The 20,383-nt window shown below is 39.8% G+C and overlaps 1 protein-coding gene across 15 annotated transcripts in view; it reads right to left on the reverse strand.

Moving 5' to 3' along the window:
* Positions 1 to 20,383, reverse strand: part of LOC124869695 (adhesion G protein-coupled receptor L2-like) — a 143,752-nt gene that overhangs the window by 28,104 nt on the left and 95,265 nt on the right. For 11 of the 15 annotated variants that reach the window (XM_047367722.1, XM_047367724.1, XM_047367721.1 and 8 more), the window contains 8 exons: positions 19,481 to 19,666; positions 16,355 to 16,393; positions 12,107 to 12,290; positions 9,652 to 9,774; positions 7,890 to 8,095; positions 6,451 to 6,624; positions 3,837 to 4,046; positions 2,356 to 2,576 (listed from right to left, as the gene is read on the reverse strand). In XM_047367722.1, the coding sequence (XP_047223678.1) occupies positions 2,356 to 2,576; positions 3,837 to 4,046; positions 6,451 to 6,624; positions 7,890 to 8,095; positions 9,652 to 9,774; positions 12,107 to 12,290; positions 16,355 to 16,393; positions 19,481 to 19,666 (1,343 nt within the window). The remainder of the gene's footprint in view (positions 1 to 2,355; positions 2,577 to 3,836; positions 4,047 to 6,450; positions 6,625 to 7,889; positions 8,096 to 9,651; positions 9,775 to 12,106; positions 12,291 to 16,354; positions 16,394 to 19,480; positions 19,667 to 20,383) is intronic. The other 4 variants (XM_047367723.1, XM_047367733.1, XM_047367736.1 and 1 more) reach the window with 1 other exon arrangement.

Below are 20,383 nucleotides of genomic sequence, written 5' to 3' on the forward strand. Positions count from 1 at the left end.
GTGCAATGTGCAATCAATGAAGACTGGCTACCAGGCTGGTCCAATTTAACCATGAAACCTCCCACACTAAAATGACAGGTGTTTCAGTTTCATTGTCCAACCCCTGTATATATTTACTGTATACAGTGCCTTGCGAAAGTATTCGGCCCCCTTGAACTTGTCAACATTTTGCCACATTTCAGGCTTCAAACATAAAGATATAAAATTAAAATTTTTTGTGAAGAATCAACAACAAGTGGGACACAATCATGAAGTGGAATGATATTTATTGGATGTGTCAAACTTTTTTAACAAATAAAAAACTGAAAAGTGGGGCATGCAATAATATTCGGCCCCTTTACTTTCAGTGCAGCAAACTCACTCCAGAAGTTCAGTGAGGATCTCTGAATGATCCAATGTTGTCCCAAATGACTGATGATGATAAATAGAATCCACCTGTGTGTAATCAAGTCTCTGTATAAATGCACCTGCTCTGTGATAGTCTCAGGGTTCTGTTCAAAGCGCAGAGAGCATCATGAAGACCAGGGAACACACCAGGCAGGTCCGAGATACTGTTGTGGAGAAGTTTAAAGCCGGATTTAGATACAAAAAGATTTCCCAAGCTTTAAACATCCCAAGGAGCACTGTGCAAGCAATCATATTGAAATGGAAGGAGTATCAGACCACTGCAAATCTACCAAGACCCGGCCGTCCCTCTAAACTTTCATCTCGAACAAGGAGAAGACTGATCAGAGATGCAGCCAAGAGGCCCATGATCACTCTGGATGAACTGCAGAGATCTACAGCTGAGGTGGGAGAGTCTGTCCATAGGACAACAATCAGTCGTACACTGCACAAATCTGGCCTTTATGGAAGAGTGGTGAGAAGAAAGCCATTTCTCAAAGATATCCATAAAAAGTCTTGTTTAAAGTTTGCCACAAGCCACCTGGGAGACACACCAAACATGTGGAAGAAGGTGCTCTGGTCAGATGAAACCAAAATCAAACTGTTTGGCCACAATGCAAAACAATATGTTTGGCGTAACACACCTTATCACCCTGAACACACCATCCCCACTGTCAAACATGGTGGTGGCAGCATCATGGTTTGGGCCTGCTTTTCGTCAGCAGGGACAGGGAAGATGGTCAAAATTGATGGGAAGATGGATGGGGCCAAATACAGGACCATTCTGGAAGAAAACCTGTTGGAGTCTGCAAGAGACCTGAGACTGGGACGGAGATTTATCTTCCAACAAGACAATGATCCAAAACATAAAGCCAAATCTACAATGGAATGGTTCACAAATAAACGTATCCAGGTGTTGGAATGGCCAAGTCAAAGTCCAGACCTGAATCCAATCGAGAATCTGTGGAAAGAGATGAAGACTGCTGTTCACGAACGCTCTCCATCCAACCTCACTGAGCTCCAGCTGTTTTGCAAGGAAGAATGGGCAAGAATTTCAGTCTCTCGATGTGCAAAACTGATAGAGACATACCCCAAGCCACTTGCAGCTGTAATTGCAGCAAAGGGTGGCGCTACAAAGTATTAATGCAAGGGGGCCGAATAATATTGCACGCCCCACCTTTCAGTTTTGTATTTGTTAAACAAGTTTGAGACATCCAATAAATTTCATTCCACTTCACGATTGTGTCCCACTTGTTGTTGATTCTTCACAAAAAATTAGAATTTTATATCTTTATGTTTGAAGCCTGAAATGTGGCAAGAGGTTGAAAAGTTCAAGGGGGCCAAGTACTTTCGCAAGGCACTGTATATATATATATATGTATGTATGTGTATATATATATATATATATATATATATATATATATATATATATATATATATAATTTTTTTTAAAGTAATATCAAAGTCTCTGTTTAGCAGAAAAAAAATCAATACCCTTTGATCTTTATTTATCAGAATGCATAACTGAAGTGAGGACTGCCATAGTAATGTGGGAGAGTGAAAAATGTAGCTCACTTTATTCTTTAAATTAGAAGATGAAAGCCTTCCAAGTCATGAGGTTACTGCTTGGATAAGGACCAGTGGAGAAGTCCATAAACCTTAAACTGATAAGGGCAGTAATTATCTATTTGCAAAGAAAAGAAAAGAAATAAAAAAGAACTGGCAAGCCACTCAGCCAGCACATTCATTAATGCTCTTCCTATGCTTACAGCCTCCTCTTTCTGCAGTGACAGGCTGTAAATTTGCCATGGGCCAGAGGTGGACTACTCTCTGTGATATTACTATCATTAACACAGAGCGTCATATGCATGCTGTGTGGGTGTGTCTAAGTAGAAAGGCTCATGATTTTTGTTTTTATATCTCATCTCTGCAAAAGCAGGAGAAGGCATTCACCAAAGATGGAGCACTTACACCCGCTGCGTTCCGTAGCTCCTGTAGTCTATGGCTGCCGAGATGCCGACAACCACTGCGGGGATGAGGTAGCCGGAGAGGTAGTAATACTTTCTGCGTGAGAACTCGCTTTCGAAGACCTCAACTAGCATGAGGTAGAGCTGGACGCCCTCCAAACACATCCAGGTGAATGCAGCCAGAAAGCAAAAGTGGAGGACTCCGGCAATGATGGAGCACACAAGCTGAAAAGGAAACACACAAAGGAGTTATGCACAAGGGAATATTAAAACAAGATACAGTTTAGTTCAGTTTAATCTCTAATGAAATATGAAGAAATAGATTTCTTCATAAAAACAATGCATGTTTTTATCATAGCTTGAAACCATAAGATCCCGTGAAAGCAGGCTTTGTTCGCTCAGAGTTTATTTCTTCATCTGATATTTCAATCTTTTGCTTTTCAGTTGTTTCCATTAAACCCCTTTTATAAGCTTCACCATACCATGTCTGCCTACAAAAAATGATACATGGTTTTCAGCAACCATGTAACTGCACATAAAAATCTGAAAAACGTAGCACTTTTTTGTGCCCCTGGGTCAAACTTTGTCTTTAGCCATTTCACACATCTAGAGACTGAATATTGCCTAAAATTCAGTCGGATTAGATGGTGAATATCTGTGAACAACAAATTTCAGGTCTTACATATTCCCAAATTTATTTAGATCTTTCAGTGAGCTCTGACCAGCTTCCCTGTCCCTGCAGAAGGAACTTATCCCCACAGCATGATGCTGCCACTAACATTTATCACTTTAGGGATGCGTTCAGGGTGATGTGCTGTTTTAGTTTTCCGTAACACAGTTTGGCATGTAGCACATTCTTTCACTGGTTTGCTGTACCCTCTACATGGCAAACTGTAAACTTCTTATGCATTTCTTTCAGCATTTGCTTTCTTCTCACCACTCTTCCGTAAATGTGGAGTGGAATCCAGTCCACCTGAGCTGTGGATTTCTGCAGCTCCTACAGAGTTACAATTGGCCTCTTGGATTTATACTCTCCTTGCCAAGTCCTCTTAGTCAATGTAGGTGGATAGTCATGTTTTCATAGGATTTTACTCATGGGTATAAAAGTAAAGGGGGCTGAATATAAATGTACTCCACACTTTTCAGATCTTTATAAGTAACAATGTATAATTTTCTTTCCATTTCACAACTATGTTCTAGCTTGTGTCGGTATATTGCATTAAATACTAATAAAATACATTTAAATTTGAGGTTGTATCATGAAAGAATGTGAAGATGTTCTATCGGTATGAAAACACTGCAGATGGTTCCGTCTGCCATTCCAAGTAGGCTTGGTATTTTATTCAAATGTGGATATTTTTCTTCTTTTTTGAGTGTAACACTTAAAAAGAAAAATTAAGAGTGACATTTAGGCAAGTAAAGGTTAAATGCTTAAGCTTAGACAATTATAATTAAAAGGCCACCGCAGTGTAATTTCCACTGTACCTTTGGCTCCGTCATGTGGATGCCCACAAGAAACAGAAGCTCTCCAATGAAGAGGTTGAGACAGAGGTTTTTGTGGATGGTGTTGCGGTCGCTTTGTAGACCTCTGAAGAAGCAGAATGTGAAGAGGCTGATGGCCAGGCAGACTAGAGAAACAGCGATGCCCATCCTGGTGATGACGGTGAGGAGGACCTCGTGCATGCCCCCGTCTCTCTGCAGAAACCCACACAGAAAGCACAGACTCAGTTTCATTCCTGCACTACTCATCATAATAGCTGGCACTTGGGATTCTTTGAGATTAAACTCCAGCCTGGTGGAAACATTTATCGATGTAAAAAAAATGGAAAATCATGAGGTGTTCAGTTTAGTTTCATAGTGGTCATATACTTGCAGCACTTTGCACTTTATTTGGCACCCCTATTAAAGATGAGTAAAAGCCCTTCAAATAAAATAATCTTTTATTGGAGAAACACATTCTCCCACTGAAATAACCTCCACCTTCTTTTGTACATTTGCTCAGTGAGCAAAAACACACCACATTGCAACCCCTAATCAGTCACAAAAATATTTTTCAAGTTGGTCAAAGGGTCTTTGAATATAACCTTTTCATCAATTTGAGTAATAAACTGAATCTGACTACACTGTTTGACATTAAGATTATTTGGAATGTTTGTAACCGACTTGAAATCTGTATGATTTGATTGAACTGACTTTGAAAAGTGCCTGGAGACGACGTGTTCTGAATTGGCGCTATATAAACAAAACTGAATTGAATTGAACTAATGAAAAAGTGCAAAATAAAAAAATAAAAATAAAAAAAAAAGTCAATGGAAGAAGCAATGAATTTACTAAATCAAAACCAAACAACAGATAATTTAAGGCCTTGTATGGGAAATCTCGGCTTGTTTAAGACTTTTTGAAGCCGAAAAATATATACTAATACAATTAAAACATACTTTTGAAGACTCTTCAGAAACCCAGTTTTACAGAAGTCTCTGGTGGACTCTACCAGAAAACTGAAAATACTGTAGGTCATTGTTGGGTGTTTCAAAAGGATAATGATCTAAAACGTATGTCCAAATCAGCACAGAAATGGCTCGCAAGACATCAACGAACCAACTTTCTCTAATGGGAATCCCAGTGCCCGTACCTTTATACCATTGAAAACCTGTACAGTTAAATGAAGAGTAGAGTGTAATAAGGAGGACTCAGGACTTAGACCTATCTACAGATATCATGCAAAGCAGAATAGACAAAGATCCCTGTCTGTGTGCTCCAACCTTGTAAAAATGTATAGGGAAAGTGCTGTTCTTTTAGGATGTGAAAGTATTAACAGCAGGGGATGTCAATAATTGTGGCACTTACAATGGGATATTTTCCCAGAATGAATAAATGCATTCAACTAAAAAGTTTTACATATTATTTTAAGGTGATATTATGCTGCGGTAGTGAAAAATATTCATGTTATTAATTTTTACGCCACTTACCTAGTGTTTCAAAACATTTTGAGGGGGCTGTACTTGTTTCTTCCCTTCTTTTTATATTTTAGGTGATTTAGCAGCAACTGTTACAGAAATAGTAATTTTCAGTGCTTAAAGTCTAACTTGACATCAGTGCCAGATGTGCTTCAGCACTGATTTGGTTGTTTGACTGATCAACAAGAGACAGACTAGACAAACTGCTAAGCCCTAATTTAGCCCGATTGGAGCTGACGTCATTGTGCAAATGACCTGAATGCAATCCATCGCACTTCTTTTATGCTGCTTGTGTTGCAAAAAGCGACATCAGAAGGGAAAAAAAACCGTCTCACAGTGCAGTGGCCGTGTGCGGCGGAGTCATGCTGCCTTTCCAAAGATCTTAAACTAAGTGGGCAATGGGCCAAGCAAGGAAGCAAAAAACCAGAAAAGCAGCCCTGACCATAAGAAATATCATTCAAACTCATGGTGGCCTGAAAGTGAGGCAATTCCTTCTGTGATATTTGTAATTACATTGAGGTCAGGAGTTAACGTTGAGGTGATATGTAGGAGGACTGGTGTGAGGCTGAGCCCAGCCGCTATGCTCTGGTTTCAAGATGTGGTTAAGGTTGAGGTTAAGACAGATGAGAGGCACCAAGTTCAGGAGTTGGAACATACTATTAAACAAACCACATACTTATCCTCTACATTTATTACTGGCTAGGTCCCTGCTACACATGCTATTTATCATGTAATTGGATTGTAATTGCATTCTGTAACTGAATGGATTCTGGACCACTTCAAGAAGGGTGGCAAATGTAAGTTAAACCCAAGGTTCTGCTGTTTCCCATGATGCTCAGGTATGCAGGCATGGAGAATGCATATTGGACACGGACTACAGGTGAAACATAATTACTTCTGATAACGCTGTGCTACTTCCTATCCTGATCCACAGTGTCACTCTTTTAAAATGACAGCCCACTCTGCCCCCCCCTTCTGCCTATACACTCACCTTCTCCTCCAGCTCTAATCTAATTATCGCTGCTGAGATGCCACTCTTGCACTTGCCACGAATTGACAAATCATTCAGCAGGACAAGAGACAGAAGGACTAATTGAGAATGAAAAATAGCTGGTGAGAACAGTAAGGTTGGGGGCACTTACCACATTTCCCCGATGAGCCATGAGGATGGCGAAGTTGGTCAAGTGACTGCAGGAACATGTGGTGTGGCTCTTATTGGTTTCCAGGAGCTTGCAGCCCTGAGTGGACCAGTATCCCAACATGCTTCGCTCTGAGTAATTCCAGAACGAGCAGTTAGGGTTGTAATAATGCTCCTTCTGTAAAGCAAGAAACACACAGAAGAGCCAAAATCAGAAAATAACTGAATACATACTATAAGTGTATCTATGAGTAGTGCTTTGCAAAAGTATTTATCAGTATTGATCAGCATTGCCACAGATTCTCCGTCTCTCTCATTTCACTGTAGCACTGGCTATATGTTTTGGGTTGTTATTCTACTGGAAGGTGAACCTCTGCCCCAGTCTAAAGTCTCTTCGAGCCCCTGAGTGGTTTTCTTTCAGATTTGCCCTCGTATTTGCTCATAAAAAACATCCCCTACAGCAAGTAAGATGCTTCCTCAGTTCCGATTTTTATTTGGAACAACATTCTAAAATCCATGTATTCTTAGCTTTCCACTTCACTGTTGTGAGCTGTTTTGTTTGAGTCTATAACATAAAGTCCCCAAAAAACACAAAGGTTTGTGACAATTTGACTAAACGTGAAAAGGGTAGCAACCAATAACATAATACATGCAGACAATGCAAAATCTGCCAGTAATCTAATAATTCTGGCCATTCTTAAGTATAATGAAGCCATTAAATAAGTAATAACTTTCCAGAAGCGTAGTAAGTTATGTTATTGGTAAAGAATAAAACAAATCCTTGTAGTACCTGCAGTCAATAATGGTACCAAAATAGGACAAGATTTCTTGGAAATTAAACATTTCTTTTACAGTTTTGTGCTTTTGGATGATCAAATAGAGGATTTCATAGTTCTCATATTAAATCATAAAGGCAACATTCATCCCCCTCTCTTTAATCATGGTTGCAAGAGCCAATTTGAGAATGACCTGTTGTATTTAATCTTTATTTTGAAAATATATATTTGCTTAGATATGGAAATTAATCATTTCCTGCATGGAGAAATGATTAATGAATTATTGTGGTGTCCATATATGTTACATCACTTAGTGGTATGCGTTAAAGGTTCGAGAGCAGTGGTAATCTGGATGTTTTAACATTAAGCCAATAACACAATGGCTTATTACATCATTGGCTCAAAAACCATACATTAGTAGCTTTATTACATTTAAAATGGCCTAAATCATAACGCTAATGGCTGCTATTACATTATTAGTTGCTACAAAACTTAGCTACATTGAGGTTGCTTAAATGTTGGTGATACGTTGGTACAATATGGAACATTTTGGCCCAACAATAACCCCCTCATTGTCCTTTTCTATAAAAGACAGTGGCATAACTACAGTATCCATCACATTTAAACCCTAATAGGTGGTCCGGTCAAATCGCAGGAGGAGGCTTACATCCAGGTGCTCCAGAGTGAAGACCACCGGGTCGGCCACAAACACACGGCTGGACTCCTTTGTGATGGAGGCTGACAGGATGTGGGAGTTGACGGTGAGGGAGAGGTTTTGTTTGTTCAGATCCCCCATTCCTCTCAGCGTGGCATTCTCTGTGCTGAGGAACTGACCCAGGTGCTTGTAGAGCACAAACACCAGCTTGGCCACACCTGCAAGGGAGCCAATTAGAAAATGTATTACTAAGCAGAAATTTCCAACCAAACATTTAGTTCATGTGAAAATGCAAATTCAGGTATCATGCCATATCAAAACAACTGATGTGTTCAGTGTTTGGATTAACAGGACCATGGGCATATATTGGAATCCCTCGTTTTTAGAAAAATGTAACACTTAATTTCAGTATATTTGTTTGAATAGGAAAAATGGTAAACTTATAACAACAACTTGAGCATTTTTTATCATTAATACTTAGTTAACCAGATAAATCCACTCCTTTCTGTTTCCCTGGGGTATAAATATGATATGACATAGAGCTCTTTTTGTGTAGTCACTTTTCAAAACGGAAAGAAAGGCAGATGTCTATTGATTTTCCTAAGATAGAAAATGACTACAAGAAAAAAGATACCCATCTAAACCTGTCCATATGTACGATCTGAGCAATAATTAAGAAGTTAAAACCAACTGGAACTGGAAGTTTCACCCTGTATGCTATGCCAAAAAATTAAACAGAACATTAATGTTTTAATCATCTAAGTTCATACAGTAGAGGGATGAGATGCAGACCTGCACTATTAAAAAAGCTATGAACTATCCAGTTTAAGAAAAAAAAAAGAAAACATGTAAACAAAAATCTATTAACATCGCTTGATGTCGCTGGGACGGATGATCGTGATCCAACCACAGGGGCGTCTGTTTCATATAATACATGCCCACAGCTCATGGCTTAATCAAATTATTCTTCAGGATATTGCAATAAGAAAAACCCTCACAGTTTTGAGCCAAAATCACCAAAGTAACTCAACAATCTGGAGTTGTAAGAGACAAAGCTTCAAGTAAACAATACAGAGATTTAAACAGATGTTTATTATATCTGAAATGTTTTGTGTTGATGTATGTATTTTTGAATAGGTATTCAGCTTGGTTTGAACAGGTCAGACTAAACTAAGAACAACATGGAAGAAAATCTGAGTTTAATGAACTATTTCTTTATTGTACCAATGCTTCTTGGCATCTCACACAGTTTGGAGAGCCTTTTTATTTCCCTTTGAGTGGTGCCACTTTTGTCAAGATAATGCATTTGTGGGAGGAGCAACAGAGTTGAGTATGTGGGTCAAACCCATGAAAAACTTGCCAAATCCTCTCTGCAAACACAAACAACTTATTCATTTATGTTTGGTGTTTATTGGATGGGATGGTTGAAGTTTAAAGAATCAAGACATATTGGTCATTTAAATCTTTTATTAATTTACAAACAGGGGCCTCAGTAGGGCACAACCACAACGACCTGGCCCATCCTTCTCAAGCTGGTCTCCAGCTTGGTCACACACTGCCGTAGGAAGGCATCCCATTACTTACTCTACACTCGTTTCCTGTCAGCCAATATGGTTGTGCGGGTCACTCTTGCACAAACAGCACTTCCAAAATGATCCCACGAGTGTTAGATAGGGATGAAAACTCCCAGCAGCCAGAATGACTGGTGGAAGAACATTTTAAATTTCCACCCCTGATAAGAATGTCTTTTCTCTGATTTTGTTAATTTTCTTACCATTTTTGCTGTTGACTTTCACCGTGTTAGAGGAAAGCTGAAGGGTTGCTCCACCCTTGCTCGTCTGTGGAAACCTGAATTCTTGCACGTGGCCGTCAGTGCTTATTACGTACACGTCCAACACTAAGAGACGGAACAGAGTAAAAAGGAGGAGGTTAAAAAAAAAACACGGAGATGCATCACTCAGGCAACATTTTAAAAGCTTTGCTGTGTTCAATAGAGGTCTACCATCAAGGCCCAGTGGTACATCTGTAAAAGACCCAGCGTTCATTGTAACAGTAACAGACTCGAGCCTTTTTGGCAAAATCCCGTAGGGTGTCATTTACTTAAAAAACTCATGTCACTGAGCTGTTTCCTGGCATTGTGAAAGCTTCATAGGCAGGAGCAAAGGAAAAAAAAACAAAAAAAAAAAACGACCAGGGCTGCGGTGGAGGATGAGTAAACGCCCGTGCACAGCCTGCTGCAGCATGAATGTCAAATATTCATAGGATCAAACATATCATTGTGCTTTAACTTCTACTTTTTCTTTCCCCTGTGGGCTCAGATAACTCGGGGCTGGATGAGCAAATCTCTGAAAATCCTCCAAATTCCTGCAGCCCCCCCCCCCCCCCCCCCCCCCCCCCCCCCCCCCCCCCCCCAGTCTCTCTCTCTCTCCAACATGCCCGCTGCAGGGTGGTGTTCCCTTTGATGTGTGAAATTACTAAAGGGTCAGAAAGATACACGTATCTGCCCCCCTCCCATCAGAAACAGACACACAGCGGATAGGCGGCTTCTGACGGACAAAGATGAAGAATTGTTCTCTGGTTTGGGTCAACCTTCCGCTTCATCTAGCTTTCCTTTTCCTTTTCTCATCATGTGCGTGGTTATTACCCCAAGAACTAATGTAACCTCCAAAAAACAGCTAATTAGGAGAAAATACAATCAATTTCTGCTTCTTTAACTGTAGGGAGGTCAGGTAAACTTCTCTCTGCAGTTCTCAGGGGTGTATCTTTGCACTCCCACTGAAATATTATCTTCATTGTTGCAGATAAGCGACAGCTCAACAGCGTCATGAGCACAGCCAGAACGCAGTGATTAAATAGTCAATATACGGCATACTACACAAACGTATTAATTAGTGCTTTTGGTAAAGACAGAACTCGTCGTTATCAGTGGAGCTAACTACCCCTTAATGGGAAAGGCTCGGAGAAAGCCGATAGAAAACTGTCTGAATGGAGTGGTGCCATTCAATTGGTTTCTTTTGTCCCAACAACATCCCCCGTCTAAGAGGCCTGGACAGTTCATCTTGCAGCGCATGTTCAAATGAGGTGACTTCACAAAGAAAGATTGAAAATCAATGAGACATAAGACAAAAAAAAAAAGATGGGGTGAGTGAGGAACTATAACCATAGCAACAAAGAGCCACAAGCAGAAACATGACAGTTCGCACCGCCAAGAAGACCAAACTGATTGAAACTGCTTCACTAATAAATCTCCTTTTTTTCCCTGTTACATTAAGCCTGATTTGGTGACTTCTGCAAGATGTGATATGACCAGTTTTAAACTGGTTTCCCAAAGAAAAAAGCTGCCTATTAGTAAATGAACCACTAATCCCTTTCAGCTCAGTCAATAAAAAAAAAGGAGCACAGACTGAGATAGACATGCAGTTACACTGCTTTGCAAAAATAATCATGCCCCAGAAGCTTTTTCACACGTCACATTACAACAACAAATTTGGAGATATTTTATTAGGATTTTACTTGACAGACCAATACAAGGTAGAGGTGAATAACAAAGTGGAAGAAAAATAACACATCATTTACAAAATCTTTTGCCGCTATGTGTGGCAGAAAACTAACACTGTCACTCTAAAAAAAACATAATCTCTACTGCGAGACATGGCGCTGGCAGCATCATGCTGCGGTGATACTTCTGTTCAACATGGACATATAAATCTGTTAAGAGACTGGAAAAAAAATAATAAAGAGTCTGGAGCAGAGGTTCACCCTCCAGCAGGAAGCTAAACATACAGCTAAAGCTACAATAAATGAGTTAGATGGAAGCATTTTCATGTAATAGCACGGACCACTCAAAGGAAACGGTGATCAGATGAGACCAAATTTGAACTCCTTGGCCTTAATGTAAAATTATATGCTTGGTGTAAAACTAACACTGTCCATTATGTTAAACACATCGTCCTCACGGTGCTAAAATTTCTTGATGCACAAAACTGGTAAAGACAGACCTGCAATGACTGGTAGCTGTAATGGCAGCAAAAGGTGGCTCTACAAAGTGTTGACTCAGGGGTGTTTCATTCAAATCCGCACTACAGATTTTTCTCCCTCTTTATGATTACATTCCTTTGCATTGGTCTATCACATAAAATCCAAATACATTACCTGAAGTTTGTTGTTGGAACATAACAATATATTAACAAGTTGAAAGGCACGGCAAAGTCTGTTTTCAATGGACTCACCAATATTCTCTGCCGGCACTTTCACGATCGCCGGCTCAATCAGGTTTTCTGCCAGCACGAACGCGCCTTCCTCCAGGGTATCCAGGAGCATGGTGGCGGCATGCGTTTGTTCCGTGGAATTCATGTCCTTCCAGGATTTCAGCGCTTCTGGCCTCAGGAGGTTGTCAACGGTGTCCACAATCGCCTGCATCCACGGAGACGAGAGGAAAATGTCAGTTAGCCGTCCCTCGACTTCCTGTCACAACTCGGGTTTAACGGCAAAGCACTGAGAGACTGGGAAGAGAATGCTGGAAGCGATGAATGAGCAACAGTCACAGTAATAAAAACTGGAACTGAAATATCGAGATTGTTCCGACAGAATACACAAGGGTTCTCAGGGACAACTAAAATAATAATGATGATAAAATAATTAGTAGGTATTATTTAATATTCTGTTTATGAAAAATCCTTTCGGATAACATAAAGCTTTAATTATTGAAGCTGCCTTTCAGAATTTCAGTTTTCCTAAGGAGCAATATTCTTGTTTCTATAACAGAATCTGCTGATGCCGTTTTCCATAAAGTCCTCATCCAAAGTTGTAGTCAAAACAGGGGCAAAGGGATGTGGGGTTTGCTTGTTTTCACTTTCAATCCTTTAATTTCCTGCTTTCTGATAAGCCTTAAGTAAGCAAAACATTCCAGAAACCCTACACAAGTATCATATGTCGATAAAACAAGAGTTTCCTTTGACCCTGGATGGCTGAGTTCATGATTCAGGATGGGCAAAATTAAGAAACAACACAACTAACTTCTAGTTGCAGAGAGATCTAGAGCTACTTTTTATGTGTGGTAATTCGGAGTGAAAATGTAACCGTAGGTCTCATTGCCTTCAGCAAGAGCCACCACAATAATGATAATTAACCACAGTAGGACCCTGTTTGTGGCACCAATTAGTCATGGCTGTGATCTTCCAAAACACTAATTGACCAATGACAGGATCCCTTATATGTCTGGACTAAAAACAAGGTTGGACCAAAGCCTGAGCCGAAATTTGATCAACCGCAACATTTAACCACAAAGCTCCTGGTAACCACAACAATGATGACTGTTTCCAGACACCAGGCAGTTAGTGCTCCTTTATATCTGTGAGTTTGAGCACAAAAAAATCAATCTCTATGGCAGTGACCTTGCTAGCACCAGGAAAATTGTAGCTTTGTGTGTTTGATGTGCATGTAAGAGAGCATTACAGACACTAAATGGTCCTCTCCCACCCTGAGGTAAGCAAAAAAAAGTTGTTGAAAACCCCCTGAAAAAAAAAGGAAAAAAACCTGTCTGTCTCTAATTTATGTTAGTGCAGACAGAACCTTTCTTTCGACTGAATCTTCTTTAAATCTCGCCCGGGTTGAAGGTCAGTTTACAAATCACAGGGGTTCAGCCAGGGGAGCCTTTAGGGAGACATATAGTGAGAGCTTATTGAACAGGACAGTCAACATTCAAACTGCCTTAAAACCCTTCGATGGAGCTGGAGCAATTCCAGTCTATTCATTTTTAAGTCTGGATGTGATATTTTTGTAGATATGCTGTGACTCATCTGTATCTCTGCAACTAAAATTTGATTCTTAAAAATAAAAATCTTTATTGTAAAAGTGCTGTGGTAACGTTTTGCAATGCAAAGAGAAACTTGTAATATTTACTATCAACTTGGCATTCACTTAAAGAAGTGAAGGAAAGAAACAGGAGCTGTGTTTGGCACACTAGTCAGTTTTGTCTTTTAAACGCTCGGGTGACAAGAGTTAGACAAATAGTAGCTAATTTTTGTTTGGAATCAGGATCATTAATATAAATAAATATTATATAAATATTAAATCAATATTTGCGGTTTTAGTCATTCCCCCGTTGAAAATAAAAATATTTTGCTGAAACTGCAGCTGCAACTCTTGTTATCTTTAACATCTTAGAAAATCTTTGCCAGTCATTGTATAGAGCAAAGCTTAAGCTCTGCCAGACTTCTCAATTAGATTTAGGTTTGGACTTAGACTCTAAACCACTTCCACTTCCATTCTGGTTGTTTTATTTAGGGTTGCTGTGTGGCTAGAAAGTGACATTTTCTTTTAGGGTTGCTCTGTATTTAGCTCCCTCCATCTTTGCATCCCCACAGCATGATGCTGCCACCACCATGTTTCGAGGTGGGGATGGTGTTACGTTTTGCATGGAGGCCGTAAATGTTGATCTTGGTCTTATCTGACTAGGGCAGATTCTTCCACGTTTGCTGTGACCCCTAAATGGCTTATTGTAATCAGAAAATCGGATTTCTAATGGCAGTCTTTCCACACTTCTTGTCACTCTTCCATAAAGACCAGAACTGTCCTATCAACAGATTCTCCCACCTAGCCATTGGATCTCCACCATGGACCTAATGGCTGCTTCTCCGATTAATGCTCTCATCTCCTGGCCTGTCAGTGAAGGTGGATGGCAATTTCTTAACAAGTCTGCAGTTGTGCCATAATCTTTCCATTTTCAGATGATGATTTGAGCCTAACACTGCTTTAACGGCTACCTACCTTTATCTCTGACCTGTCTGCTATGTCTCTCCGTCTTCATGATGCTGTTTGTTCACTGTTTGTTTGCTCTCAAACAAACTGCCAAGATCTTTATAGAACAGCTGTCTGTATGCAGATGTCAAATAAACCACAGACTGACTCTTATGGTAATAGTTGCGCTGGATGCTTTTTAGGGTTGTCAGAGTTAAGGAGAATAAATACAAATCGTTAGCCTCATTACATAACTGTGTAAGGCTAAGAAAATGCATGTCAGAGTTTTTGGATTTTCTTTAGCACAGCATAATTTATCTTTCAATTTACAAATACTCAAATATTCAAAATACAAAGTACTGTGTGTTGGTTTAAAATAAAACAAATGTAAAAAAAATAAATTAAAATGCATAAATCAATTCCATTGGGTGTGAATACTTTAGCAAAGCTCTGTACTTCCTGGTTGTGCCATTGGTTTTTATAAGACTAACCTATCAGATGAGCAAGCCACTACTAGCAAACAGTTGGTATATCCAGCTGGGAGGAGAGCAAATAAATATTTTCCAAGATGAAAAGCCTGCACCAGCAGTATTTGTTTTCCAAAATATTTTCCAGTTATGCTGGAATTGATGCTACAATCTCCTAAACGTGCATCCCTGTCGCTTCTAAACCTTCCTCATCGCTGCTGGTGCATGAAGACTGTCTGGCTGAACCCTCCGTGCTTTGGCAACTTAAGCACAACATAAAGCCTGCAAGGATGGATTCTCTCATTACTGTGATGTTGCAAAAATCACCTCATGAGTTCAAGCCTTACAAAGTTAGGCTTTCAAAAGCATAGGACATAAGACACACAAAAAAGCCATTATGATGCAGCCTCTGGGTGCTATGAATATATCTGTTCTGCATTTTATGTCAATTCATTCAGCATATGTTGAGTGGAACAACTGAATGACTAGAGGACCAACGCCACCTTTGGTTGGGCTGCCAGTGTGGCTAAAACAACATTTCCAAATGAGTGCAAGGAAATGCATGACATTTTTCCCTCTGTAAAATGAGACGTCAAGCAAAAAAACAGCCTAGCCCCTGAGTAAACCATAATATGATCATTTGTTTTATTTTGTGCAAGGCATCTTCTCCCCGGAGTTTATTCCATGTGCTTATTGTTCGAGCCCACCTGAGAAAATAAACTCCAACGCAGTAGAGAAGTAAAAATCAGAGCGAAATACAAACAAAGTAATGGGGTCGGAAGTTAATTCCTCAGATGAAACACAAACACAATGGGAGAAAAGTTTTTTATCTTGCTGAGGGGACAAGGGAGAGCAGAGATTTTGCCATGTAAGCAAGTGACAACTGAGCACAAAGCCACTTTGATCACACTTCTCTCTGACAGGAAGATGCAATTTCAACCGTGGGAAGGCAATTATTCACAGAACGTGCAAAGAGCCAATAGGAGTGATGGAGAGGGTGAAAAGTGGGAGGAGGACGGGGGAAAAAAAAGAGGCAAAAAAGTAGAAGTGATTGGACATTAAGGAAGAAGAATGAAACACAAAGGGAATGATATTGACAGGAACATCCTCAAACAGAGAAAGCAGAGGCAGACAGAGTCGCTGTATTTTCGTACAAGCTGGGTCACCTGGCTCAGAGACAACCAAAGACAAAGGCGCATGCAGAGAGTCAGATGTCAGGGGCCGGGGATAGAAACGGCAATGGGGAGAAAAATAAAAGCCTGGCAGTTATACCTTCATGTACGCTCGGCATGTCTTCTCTCTTTTTTGAAGCTTTTCCGCACAACAAGATGATCAAGCATAAGAGACAGATTGTAAAGAGAGAAAGAGAAGATGGTGAGAGAAAAGGAAGCGTTAAACCATGCAACTTACTATCAATTACAGTATTAATGAAAAGAAGGAAAAGGCACAGGTCTGTCAACTATCACCTTAAAATAATGAGACAGATCTAAAAGCTTCCCAGGCGACATTAAGGGGTAAATCCCTGTTATGAATAAGGATCACATAGGAGTGAAGAAAAGAGATAAGAAACACTCAGTGCTGAGACTAGATCCCCATTAGTGATACATTGAAATACACCAAGAGGATAAACAACATGGGAATGAGGTCCTTTGTATTCCATGTGATGAAGAAAATAACTAAGTGCTAGTTATTTTAATAACCCTCTGTTAATCTCTTTGCATTAAGTAAGCGGCCATGTCATCAGGAGTGAGTCACACCATAGAAAATCAAACTCTGCTGCTGCTCTTGCTACAACACAGAGGCTCTAATCCAGACCACTGCATCCGAAGCACATAAAGAGATGCATAAAACCGCTGCAGATTGTGACTTTAATTTCAGTTGTTGGTTTGCAGGAAAGGGGCTGCGTGATTTAGCAGTTTCATCTTTCTAGAAACAATCACATTTGCGAATAAACATTTCCAAAGTCCATAGCTGTTCGGATGTAAATGTTTTTCACATTTCGCTTGTTTGCCTAGCAGGCAAATCAACAAGCTGACTCCAGGAACTGGCTCGACTTATCTTCGGTTGTGTTTGTATTTACATAGGCATAAATTTGCAGGCTGTTTTCTGACAGAATCAGATGTCTTAAAGGAAAATACAGTGTCAATAATCGGAGCGGCCATGAGGAGCAAAACGCAACAAGATAAAAAACCAACTGAAAAAAACAGAAAAGGAAACTGCAGAGCAGAGAAGTGGATTTGTAAGTCCTTGTTTCCAGAAATATAATTTCTGTTTTTTGTGTTTTTATGTGTTTCCAAAGATCTTTTGAAGCATCTTGTTTTACGTGTTGTTGCTTTTCAATAAAAACCTGATTGAGGGGAGGTTTGCTGGCAAAGTATGTAATAGATCTCAAAATTGTACACACCTTTGATTGTTAATGTGACACAAATCTTGCACAATTCAACTGAAAAGCAAACAAAATTGTTAGGGGGGAAAATATAAAACATAACAAAGCTGCATAAATATGGCTGCACAAGTGTGCATTCCCTTAAACTAAGACTTTGTTGATGCGTCTTTTGATTCGGTTTCTGCATTTAGTCTTCTACACACCTCACAAGATTATAGCAACTTTGATTAACCTAAATCATAAATCAGATATCCCTGGAGGGTTATCCTGACATTTGCTCATATGCAGTTTGTAGTCTAAGCCAAAATTTGGAGAGGAATGAAAATAATCTTTAAGTCAGGAGAAGACAACAAAAAACAGCAGGGCATTTACTATGGCACAGTGAAGAGAGTCATCATTAACTGGAAAACATAGAACAACATTGGCATTGCAAAGAATGAATGTTTCTCCAAAATTAAAAGAAAGACAAGACAGAAATTAGTATTTTAGGCTGACAAGAGGCTGAAGGAGCTGCAGGAATATCTGCCTAGCACTGGTAGTGTTGTGTGACACAACCATGTCCCATATTTTCCATATATCTAGACTAAAAAATAGGGTTGTAAAATAGAAGCCTTTTCTTTACAAAACAGAGTAAGCCTGGCTAAAATCTCCAGAAAGCTTGTGGGAGAATGAGTAATGGTCTAGTGAAAGCAAGGCTGAGCTTTGGGCATCAATTCCAAAAGGTATCACCAAAAGACCATCATGCCCACAAAAAAGCATGAATGTGGCAGTGTCATGCTGTGGAGTTACTTTTTCAAATAAAAAAAATGTATGTGTATTTGCATGGGTATGTTTACGCTAATATTTTATAAATTTCCTGTTTAAATCTCAGCTTAGGGGTTTTGTTAATTCATAAGAATTAATAGGAATCAGGAAGACTATTCAGGTTAGGATGGATAATAGGCATGATTAAATAAGTTTTCCTTCTTTATACCCCTTTTCAGACATATTCACTAAATAAGGTGGTGTATTTGTGTAATGGTGGGTATATATTCTTACAGTTGCATATAATGAGGAATATGCTTTTTTTGAGGCCATTTTGGCAGAATGTTTGAAATAAGTCATTCATTCATTTATTCATTCAGTAACATGTGCAGGACAAGGTGCTTACATAGAGCTATTTTTTACAAAGTTCAAACAAGCTAAACAGAAATCAATTCCCAAGTGGAAATAACCTGCTTAAAGAGTGACTTCATATCAGGCTGTAAGGAAAGAATCTCTGGTGTACAGCTGCACCTGTAATAACTAAGCACATCAAGGTCATGGAGTACACCTTCACATCGCTGCAGAAAGGTTAAACCCCTGAAGTTTTCAGTTGCACTGTGCCATTTTTGTGACATTTCGAAGCAGCACTGCAGGAAACCTTCATAAAAACTCCACTTTATGAACAGACTAGCGTTTTTTAATCTCCGTGGTAGTTATGTCGCTGTCTGAACATATGGACACAAACTGTGTGTCATTTCAGCAAAAAATTCACATTGTTTACCGAGCAACTACTGTTTGCAAAGTCTGAATAATAATGCAATTTTTCAACCTGTCACTCATCTCTCTGTGGTACCTCCGACAGCTGAGAGAAGCAGCCAAGTCTCAGACCCGCTCTTTTCTCAATAGAAGTCTAGCGAGGCTCCGGGTGACAGCAGTTCCGCACTTGTCAGCATTGAAGAGTTATTCTCTGTGTGGCTGGGGGGGCTTGTGACCATTAGCTCAAAAAAGGTGGAACTGCCAGGTGAGCTTGTTTTCCAAAAGCCCGTAATTACCCAGGAGTTGTAAAGGAATGAGGTTCCCCCTCAGGGCAGAGGGTTGGCCCCTTATCGTCATTCACCTAAGACTGTGTGATCTGTGTGTGAGAGTGCACAGGCTGCTCTGCGTGGTATCTGTAAGCTTCCTGCTAATGAATATCTTGGGCAATGCTAACTCTGAGTGAGGGGCAAAGGAGGGACCAAAGTGTAATGAGAGGTTACAACAGGCCAGACCTTGTTGAAGCTGCGTCCAGCGGAGTCCTTCTCATTGGGCCGCAGCTCCTGCAGCTGGGCATCCAGGATGTCCACGAGCTGCTCCATCAGCCGCACGGAGGAGCTGACGTCCCCGGCGAACACGGGGCCCTGCGTGTGCCGAGCCAGTTCATTGGCTAAATTAGCCGCACTTTCGCCGCTTCGGATCTAAAAACAGCAGACAAGGGAGGGGAAATAAGGAGGGATGTGTCAAGGAAATGTGGGTAAAGCAGGTCTGAAATGATGGTTATATAACGCAGGCTTGAATAATTAATTCCACATACATCTCAGAGTCCTAATCTACGGCTCGTTTACAAAGAAAGAGGCTTTAGTCACCGGCAAGTATTAGAGGAGTAAAGAAAAATATGCCAGCATAGCAATTATAAGCTGTCCTCTGTGATTGGTGTAATATAGCATTTATTATTATTAGAACCAAACTCAGCTCTGCAGCGACTCACCTTCGTAGTACATACACTCACTACATCTATACTAATTTTCATGGTGGGAATGGTTTTTAGTGATTGATGAATCAATTTGTATGGGAGGAAGCAATACATGTACAGACACAGGAAACACATTTTCATTCAATCCTTCAGCCTCTGAGATTTTATTTGGAGCTATAAGAAAGGTGATATGGCTCTATAAAAATATGATACTGAAAAGTAAGAAAACCAACACAATTATAACTGTAAACCCATCAATATTAGCAGTGGGACTCAAGTGAAACATATTTAAATGTTTTAATTTAAATTAAATGATGCTGATAAATCAGTTATTTTTTAACTAAAATTGAAACAGGAAGCAAACAAAATGTAACTGACTTATGCAATGTCTCGTACATGCATATTATCAATAAAGATGCACCAAGAAATCAGCTGGTGACTG

This window comes from Girardinichthys multiradiatus, chromosome 6, assembly GCF_021462225.1.
Source record: "Girardinichthys multiradiatus isolate DD_20200921_A chromosome 6, DD_fGirMul_XY1, whole genome shotgun sequence".
Taxonomy (NCBI): domain Eukaryota; kingdom Metazoa; phylum Chordata; class Actinopteri; order Cyprinodontiformes; family Goodeidae; genus Girardinichthys; species Girardinichthys multiradiatus.